The sequence below is a fragment of the Microtus ochrogaster genome, unplaced genomic scaffold, assembly GCF_000317375.1.
Source record: "Microtus ochrogaster isolate Prairie Vole_2 unplaced genomic scaffold, MicOch1.0 UNK31, whole genome shotgun sequence".
Taxonomy (NCBI): Eukaryota; Metazoa; Chordata; class Mammalia; order Rodentia; family Cricetidae; genus Microtus; species Microtus ochrogaster.
In genome coordinates, this window is record NW_004949129.1 from 2,214,505 (window position 1) to 2,224,301 (window position 9,797).

General features: G+C 38.2%; 1 protein-coding gene and 1 non-coding gene across 4 annotated transcripts in view; one reads left to right on the forward strand and one right to left on the reverse strand.

Annotated features, from left to right (window-relative positions):
- Positions 1-9,797, forward strand: part of Med1 (mediator complex subunit 1) — a 46,971-nt gene that overhangs the window by 27,339 nt on the left and 9,835 nt on the right. For all 3 annotated transcript variants that reach the window (XM_005368295.2, XM_005368294.2, XM_026789846.1), the window contains exons 10-14: positions 611-700; positions 2,200-2,311; positions 4,062-4,186; positions 4,484-4,602; positions 6,340-6,541. In XM_005368295.2, coding sequence (XP_005368352.1) covers positions 611-700; positions 2,200-2,311; positions 4,062-4,186; positions 4,484-4,602; positions 6,340-6,541 — 648 coding nt within the window. The remainder of the gene's footprint in view (positions 1-610; positions 701-2,199; positions 2,312-4,061; positions 4,187-4,483; positions 4,603-6,339; positions 6,542-9,797) is intronic.
- Positions 2,522-2,624, reverse strand: LOC113458475. Its single transcript, XR_003378859.1, has one exon. It is a non-coding gene; the product is annotated as a U6 spliceosomal RNA (small nuclear RNA).

Below are 9,797 nucleotides of genomic sequence, written 5' to 3' on the forward strand. Positions count from 1 at the left end.
TAGACCAGGCTGGCCTCGAACTCACAGAGATCCGCCTGCCTCTGCCTCCCGAGTGCTGGGATTACAGGCGTGCGCCACCACCTCCCGGCTCAGTGTTTCTATCTTTTGAGACATCTCTCCATAGATTCTGAGTTCTATGTAATTCTGGGACCCAAACCCTTGGCAAATATGCTAGGCAAATACTCTTATCAACTGAACTACATTTTTATCCAGCTTTTTAGGTTGAATTAGGGTCTCACTGTCTTCCAAGTGGGTCTTGAACTTACTATATAGCATAGGCTGGCGTTGGATTTGTGGCATTCCTTCTGTAATCTTAGGCTAGTGTGAGCCATCACACTCAGCATTCGTGTATGTATTTTGTTAGGAGTTTTTGGAGAAGTATTTAATTGGACCCAGGATATTGTAGGTAAGCACTCTAGCATTGAGCTATCCTCAGCCTTTTCTTGTTAGTTTGAGATAGGGGTTCATATAGCCAAGACTCCTTAGCTTCTTGTTCTCCCTTCCAAGTGCCTAGATTATAAGTGAGCAACACCACAACAGGTATGCATGCTTTTTTAAAGTATAATTTATTAATAAAGATGCTGTAAATAATAAGTTTCATTTATGATAGGTCATTTAATGAACATGAAATACTATGCCTCTCCTTCTGACCTGCTGGATGATAAGACTGCTTCTCCTATCATTTTGCATGAAAAGAATGGTAAGCATTTATTTTTCCTTTTGTTAACCTAGGCTGTTCTGGAATTTACTATGTAGCACAGGCTGGCTGTCAAACTTATAGGCTAGTGCTAGTGATCATACATACCACTTCAGACTTCCAAGAACTGAGGTTGTATGTGTAAACTACCCAGCTGGATGTGTGACAGGGTGACCTCAACTGGCTGTATACTTCAGGGTAACCTCCACTTCTTAAGTGCTGGGATTACAGGCGTACACCACCATGTTTACTTTCTTCAATGTGCTAAAAATACTTGTAAAATTCAAATGCCCATCCTGTAAAAAAAAAAAAAGTCTCCATCCCTGTAATTCATTATTTGTTATTTCCTAATGAATTTGCTGTCCTTACAATATGTTCCATACAACACAAACATACATCATATACACGCCTCACATATATACATGTGTATGTATTTTTATACCTAAACACATGCACATATATATACACATATACATATGTGTGTGTATATATGTTATGTATATGTATATATATATGTATGTGTGTATATATAAGCTTAAGGTGTAAATGAGTTCATGATGGAATATAAATTACTGACCTAAAGTAACCAGTTTTTCTTATTACTTTATAGGAGAAGGTTGGGTTTGGGACATGCCTAAATGCCAGTACTGAAGAGGATTAGGCAGGGGTACCTGAGTTGAAGGCCAACCTAAGCTATGGAGTGATCAAATAAATAAATACCAAAATTGATCAAATAAATAAATGTTACTAAAAGTGCAGTAATGAATGGCGTTTTGTATTTTAACTTTTTGCTTTTGACATTTTTAAGGATGTCACAACTGGGAGGGGTGGCGTCAAGTGGCTTCAGACTTGTTATGTAATTGATGTTGACCTTCTGGATGTACACTACCACACCAGGCTTGTGTTTGCAAAAGAGCAAGAAATAGCCCAGTACTTTTTTTGACTTCATTATAAGTTCAATCGTTGACTCTGTCCTGTAATTATAATAATTATAAACACATTTAAATACATTGGGAATTTGTGAGTAAAAATAAGTATTGATAATGCGCTCTTTAAGATCCCCCCCCCTTGGGCTATAGTGTTTTAATCATTAGCAGAAAGAAATACTGATTGGCTGTGGAAAGGTAGCTTGCAGCATTTTTTAAGTTTTGTGGCAATTAGAGTATCTGATTGTAACTCCCAGTGCAGGATTTTTTGTTTGATTGTTTGCATTTTGTTGTTGTGTTTCTTTTGAAAAATAAAGTCTTGCTCCTCACGCTGACTTCAGACTCACTCTGTAGCCTCTAATGATGGCTGGCTTTTTTTCTTTTGATTGTGCTTTGTTCTATTTTTGAGAGTGGGTTGTTCAGGCAGGGCCTCAGCACAACATTTTTCTTCTTTCTCGAATGCTGTGTTTACAGAGCTGGAACCATCATTCCTATTTGTTGTTTTTGTTTCTTTTAGTGTTATCCTTGTAATCTATATTATGAGGAAGAAAATCTTTTTGCTTTTTATATTCCCAGTTCCTCGATCTTTGGGCATGAATGCATCAGTGACAATTGAAGGAACCTCTACTATGTACAAACTCCCAATTGCCCCATTAATTATGGGGTCACATCCAGTTGACAACAAATGGTAAGTCGTATTAGATTTTGAAGTAGTGAAGTCCATTTTTTTCAGCATCAAACCCAGTATGAAATACTTTGTTTTTTTTCTCTTACTTGATTTTCTAGATGTTGCCTTCCTCTATAGTCATCTTATCTGAATGTTACTGTTTGACATTAGGACACATACTTTACAAATTTATTATAGTTAATATTTTTCTTTAATTTTTTTTTCTTTTTTAAAAAAATGGAATGGTCCATGATTTGCATGTCGTTCTTGCACAGGGGTCATGTTAATCTTCTCTGGATTGTTGCAGTTTTAGTACATGTGCTGCCGAATTTAATTTTTATATGTGTGTTTTGCTTGCATGTGTGTCTGTGCACTATCTGTATACCTGGTGCCCTTGGAGGCTAGAAGAGGCTGTCAGTTACAGATGGTCTAAGTTGCTACTGGGTGCTGGAAATTGAATCCTGGTCCTTCTTTTAGACTCGATAGTGTCCTTCTCTCTCTTTCTCTCTCTCTCTCTTTCTCTCTCTCTCTCTCTCTCTCTCTCTCTCTCTCTCTTTCTCTCTCTCTCTCTTTCTCTTTCTCTTTCTCTCTCTCTCGTTTTGTTTTTTGAGAAAAGGTTTCTCTGTGATAGTCCTGGCTGTCCTGGAACTCACTATGTACGTAGACCAGGAAGGCCTTGAACTCAGATACGCCTGCCTCTGCTTGTTGTGTGCTAAGATTAAAGGCATGTTCTAAGCTATGTCAACATTTCCTATAGATCACATTTTTTTAAAGATTTATTTATTTATGTATACAGTATTATTCCTGCATGTATACTTCCATATGAGAAGAGAGTACCAGATCTCGTTACAGATAGTTGTGAGCCATCATGTAATTGCTGGGAGTTGAATTCAGGACCTCTGGAAGAGCAGCCAGTGCTTCTAACTTCTGTGCCACCTCATCAGCTCCTAGGTTTTTTGTTTGTTGTTTGTTTGTTTTTGTTTTTTTCGAGACAGGGTTTCTCCGTGTTGCTTTGGAGTCTGTCCAGAAACTAGCCCTTGTAGATCCTTGAACTCACAGAGATCCGCCTACCTCTGCCTCCCATGTGCTGGGATTTAAGGTGCGTGCCACCACCCAGCTCTTTTTTGTTTGTTTGAGAGAAGGTTTTTATATGTAACTTTTAAGCCTGTCATGGAATTTGCTCTGTAGACCAGGCTGGGCTCGAATTCACAGAGATCCTCCTGAGTGCTGGGATTAAAGGCTTGTACCACCACCTAGCTTTAGACCATATTATCTGTCTTAAGTAAATTAAACAGATTTTGTTTCTGGGTTTTGGTATTAGGGTTGAACTCAGGGCTACAAATGAGAAGCACATACCATCACACTGAATTAGACCCTAAACCCTATTATAAATCCTTCATTAAATATTTCCTACTTAACAAGATAATTTATTTTTGGGGCAGAAGAGATGGCTCAGCAGTTAAGAGCATTGCCTGCTCTTCCAAAGGTCCTGAGTTCAATTCCCAGTCACCACATGGTGGCTCACAACCATCTGTAATGAGATCTGGTGCCCTCTTCTGGCCTGTAGGCATATACACAGACAGAATATTGTATGCATAATAAATAAATACTAAAAAAAGATAATTTATTTTTAAATTATGGGTAGGAAAGTACAAAAGTGAACTTTTGCTTGGTAGATGTTATATGTGTCTATGTAATATATACATGTCTAAGGAAAGGTGTTCAGAGTTTTCAAAGTGGAAAATATTCCCTCTTCTTTTTTTTTTTGCAGGACCCCTTCTTTCTCCTCAGTTACTAGTGCCAACAGTGTTGATCTTCCTGCCTGTTTCTTCTTGAAATTTCCTCAGCCAATCCCAGTATCTAAAGCATTTGTTCAGAAACTACAGAACTGCACGGGTAAGCTCTCTATTTTTTTTTAAAGAATGTTTACCAAACTGTAATAAAAGTAGGTTTTACCTATTAAAATAAAATTTACTGGTTATAAATATGAATGGGAAACTTCAGATTATCTTAAGTAATTTACAGTTCTTTAGGCCTCAAGGAAGTATTTATAAGTACAGACATTAGGTGTTAGATACTAATAGGGACTTGTTGAATATATAGGTGAATAAATAGGAAAACCATAAATGGGAACTAGAGCTGTCAATAATTTTATCTTAATGTGATCATTATAATCAGTTCTTGTATTTCCAGGAATCCCATTATTTGAGACTCCGCCGACTTACATGCCCCTCTATGAGCTCATCACTCAATTTGAGCTGTCAAAGGATCCAGACCCCGTACCCTTGAATCACAACATGCGGTTTTATGCTGTAAGTAGGCACAGTGGGTCTGGAACATTGTTGGTACTTCATAGCATTAGTGAGGTCTGATAACTGTTTTCTGATGGGTTAATCATCTTTAGTTGGGCAAAAAAAGTCATCTTAAACATAATAAAGCAAAAGAGAATGAGCTTTGAAGTTAAGAAACAACCATGTACTTTTCTCTGTGTGTATACACTTATTTGTACACACACATGCATATATACATACTTACATATTTTTATTTACTTTATATATACTTATTATATATAAATATATTTCTTGAATTTTATGTGTGTTGGTGTTTTGCAGCATATGTGTGTCTGGTGCCTTAAGATTACCTAAACTGAAGTTACAGGGAATGTGAACAGATATGTAGGTCTGTGAACCAACCTGGGTCCTCTGGAAGAACAGCAAGTGGCTGTTAACCAAAGAGCATTTTTTCTTGTCCCCCTTTCTCTTTTTTCTAGACAGGTTCTCATGTAGCCCAGGCTGGCATTGAACTTAACAGGATGATCTTACACCAGATCTCTAGACTGCTATGACTATAGGCACACTGAGAATATCTACAAAGAAAGCCAGTACTTAATGGCATTTGCGAGTCAGAGGTTTAAGGATTGCCTTGACTTAGAGGACACCTTGAGCTATAAAGCAAGACCTTATCTCAGAATAAAATAAAATAAAAGGTACTCTCAGAGTTGAAAATCTTTTTTTTTGGTTTTTTTCGAGACAGGGTTTCTCTGTGGTTTTGGAGCCTGTCCTGGAACTAGCTCTTGTAGACCAGGCTGGTCTCGAACTCACAGAGATCCGCCTGCCTCTGCCTCCCGAGTGCTGGGATTAAAGGCGTGCGCCACCACCGCCCGGCAATTGAAAATCTTTTAATGCTAACTTGAACTTACAGGAGGTTAAAGATCTTAAGAATTTTTTCTTGAGGGCATGGTGGCACACACTTTCAATCCCAGCATTTGGAATGCAGAGGCAAGCAGATCTCTGTGAGTTTGGCCAGCCTGGTCTACAGAGCTAGTTCTAGAACAGCCAGGCATATGAAGAGAAACTCTACTTTTATGTCTGTGACTGTTTTACCTACATGTATGTAAGTGTACCACATTTGTACACCCAGAAAGGCCAGAAGAGGGTGTCAGATTCCCCTGGATTTGGAGTTATATAGACTGTTGTGAGCTGTTATGTGGATGAGTTCTGGGAACTGAACCCAAATTCTCTGAAAGAGCAGCAAGTGCTCTTAAATGCTGAGCCATCTCTTTGGCCCTAGCCCATTTAAGCACTGTGGATTTAGAATGAGAAAGATCTTCTAAATGTGAATGGAGAACAAAATGCTGAGATGCATGAAATATAAAAGACCCCAAACCTTTTTGGTCTTGAATTTCATATGAATGTTTAGAGTTTATACAACAGAGAAGCTCCTTTATACAACAATTCGAGCTACATGTTTTATTTAAACTACAGTTTTGTAACTCTCTAGGAACTACTAATTAAGTTTCTGAGGTATATTTTGTGTTAGGAATCTACCTTAATAGTACATTAATAAACAGATATCTTTTAGCTAAATGAATAACTAATTGGTATTCATAATATTAGGTATTGAAAGGTATGTGTCTCTGTGTGTTTGTGAAATTCATTTCTTCCCTTGCTTTGGTGTGCCCCTCGTTTTGTATTTTTCTTCTTTCAGAATAGTTTGTGGTTAGGTCCAGTGTAAGTAAATATCATTGATTTATGGTCTTTTTTGCCTAGGCTCTCCCAGGTCAGCAGCACTGCTATTTCCTCAATAAGGATGCTCCTCTTCCAGATGGCCAAAGCTTGCAGGGAACCCTGGTTAGCAAAATCACCTTTCAGCACCCTGGCAGAGTTCCTCTTATCCTGAATATGATCAGACACCAAGTGGCCTATAACACCCTAATTGGAAGCTGTGTCAAAAGAACTGTTTTAAAAGAAGGTACTCTCTTTCCTTTTGCTATACTTAGGAAGGTTGATGTTGACTTCTCCATTGGTGCTTGAATTTGGTAGCTCATGCTCATATGACTTTTTTTTGTTTTGTTTTTTGAGACAGGGTTTCTCTGTAGCTTTGGAGCATTCCTGGAACTAGCTCTGTAGACCAGGCTGGTCTCGAACTCACAGAGATCCGCCTGCCTCTGCCTCCCGAGTGCTGGGATTAAAGGCTGGTTCTTTTGCTTTTATTTTTGAGAAAGAGGCTCATTTTGTAGTCCAGGTTGAACTTGAATTCACTATGTTTCCCAGGCTAGCCTTGAAATTGAGGTGATCCTCCTGTTTCAGCTTCTCCTATGTTAATATTAAGGTCTGCATGACCATTCCTGTCCACTTTTTGAAAACAGAAACATACCTTGGCATTGTGTCTGTACTTCCTATCTTGCTGCAGTTTGATAGATGGTTTCTTGTTACTAAAGTTTAGGTTGTTAAAAGTGCTGGATCTAGGGGCTGGAGAGATGGCTCAGAGGTTAAGAGCACTGGCTGCTCTTCCAGAGGTCCTGAGTTCCCTCCCAGCAACCATGTAGTGGCTCACAATCATCTGTAATGAGATCTGGTGCCCTCTTCTGGCATGAAGATGTACCTGCACAAGGAACATTGTATACCTAATAAATAAATTAAAAAACAAAGACACAGAAAAACCATACCATGCACATGAGATAAACTCACTTAAAGACAGAGAAAGTTAATGCAAAAGGATTTATTTTTTTTAAAAAGTGCTTGATCTTGTCATTACGATACCATTCTACCCCACACCCATTCTTTGGAAAACCTAGGTATAACTCTAAATAGCTAAGACATATGACCCTTCCTTTTTCTGTCTGGATTCTGAGGGCTGTTTTTCTAACACATTTGAAGCTTTCGTGTCAATTTTGTCTACTCTAGTTTATTTTTTACCTTGGTCATGTAACTTTCTAGTGATAGTTATCTAGTGTTAGGTACGTATCAGTGGAAGTTGTAGGCAACAAGAAATAGAGAATGTAAATCTAGAGACGTGCTTTAGAAATTTTGTTTAGGGGTATGGACAAGCTTGAACTGAGTATGCAGTGGAAGCTATTCTTAAACTCCTGATTCTCCTACCTCTAAGTTTCAGGTGCTGGGCTTATGGGTATGTACTACCATTCCCATGTAAAAATGAGAAGCAGGAAACAAAACTGTATGTGTATGTGATGTATGCATTATGATTTGGGCCTAGGCCACTAGATGTTTGGATTAAGAACCAGAATGCTTGGCATAGTATTGCATTCCAGTCTTTGGGAGGCAGAGGCAAGAGAATCTCTGATCTACACTAAAACCCTGTTTAAAAAAAAAAAAAAACAGGTTAAAGTTGTGACTTTAGGTATAATTTTTCTTACCACTGGTGAGGTCATTGGGTTCAATTTGCCAACCCTGCCAAAAAAGCAAAAACCAAAGCAAAAAATAAATCTAAAAACAGTAACCAAAACAAATCTATAATGATAAGCTTATATGTATATGGTATAAGTGTGCGTATGTGTGTGTCTGTGTGTTCTTAGAGACTTGGTGTCACTGTTTTCGTGGTTGATCTGGATCTTGCTATGCAGATTGGATTGGTCTCAGTCTCACAGAGATCCATTTGCTCTGCCTCCAAGTGCTGAAATTAAAAGTGTGTGCTACCATGCCCACCTCAAATCAATTTAGATAATAGCCCGTATTTCTGTTTACCAGATTATACGATGCATAGTTGACAGATAAATACCTTGATAGAAAGTAGGTTTTATTCTGGCTTTCATGATACAGATTTTAATCTCCACACTAGCAAGTAAAGGGAGGTGAATCTCTACATAGTGAGTTCTTGGTCACCCTGGGCTAATTGGTGAAATTGTGGATCAGGAAGAAAAGCACAACCAACCCCAAAAACGTGGGTTTTATGGCAATAGTACTAGATGGCGACTTGTCAAATAGAATTGAAACCCTCTAATTGAGAGCTATGCATGATGGTGAATAACCATACCTCAGTACTAGAGAGGCTATAAAACAATAGGATTATGGGTTCAAGAGTAGCCTGGACTACAGAACAAGACCATATCATACATTTTAGTTTTTTTTTGTTTTTTTTTTTTAAGATTTATTTATTTATTTTTGTTTACAGTGTTCTGTCTGCATGTATGCCTGCAGGCCAGAAGAGGGCACCAGATTTCATTACAGATGGTTGTGAGCCACCATGTGGTTGCTGGGACTTGAACTCAGGACCTCTGGAAGAACAATCAGTGTTCTTAACCTCTGAGCCATCTCTCCAGCCCCCATATCATACATTTTAAAATGAGACAAAAACCAAAAATCTTTTCTTAGCCTATTTTGTTTTTTGTTTTCTGAGACTCAAGGCAACCTTTTAATTGTAATCCCCTATAAAATTAAAAATCATACTACTTCCAAAATAAAAAGGGAAAATAATAAAATAATGGTTCAAAGCAATACAGAACCCATCAGGGCAGACTTCAAATCCTGTAGCTCTCTGTTGGGTGTCTAAGGACTTAGATGGCTCCATCCTTTCAGATTTGCTAACTGCAACACACTTTTCTATCTTCAGCTGCTTTCACTTGGCAAATATACCATAGCTCTGGCATCTCCACCAACATTTTGGAGTCTCCAACACAATCCAAGCTTTAGCTTCACACAGTGGCTTTTTTTGGGTTCTAAGCCGGGATACCCTGCCACACATCTTGCCTCAGTGGCTCTTCTTAACCTCATAGAAAACTCCAGAACCCCTTTACTCTTGTATCCTTCATGACTATAGAGCCAGAACCATGTGACTAATGCAACCAAGCCATGCTTGGGATGGACCTAGCCACCTCCTTTAAGACATATGCATAAGCTCTGCTGGTGGCTTTCTTTGTTGCTTGAGCTTTTCTTTTTACTAGTTGCAGTGAGGACACCACTCCCTTTATTCTATTTTGCATCAAGTCTTTCTTTAGATTTCTCATCTCTTGAGCACGAGAATTGGCTCAAACATTAAATTTCCTGCTGTTCTATACCTCTTTAAACTGTTCTTTTTATATTTATATTTCCCTGCTTGCTGGTTTTCTTTCTAGATCTGCATATGCATGATCTCTAATAGCCACATGACATAATCAAGATTAGGTTGTCTCTGCCAATGAAATTATTCCAAAACTCTTCAATGTAGTCTCAGCAGATTTTTAGGATAAATGCCAAAAGCAGCTACATTCTTTTTTTTTTTTTTTTTTTTT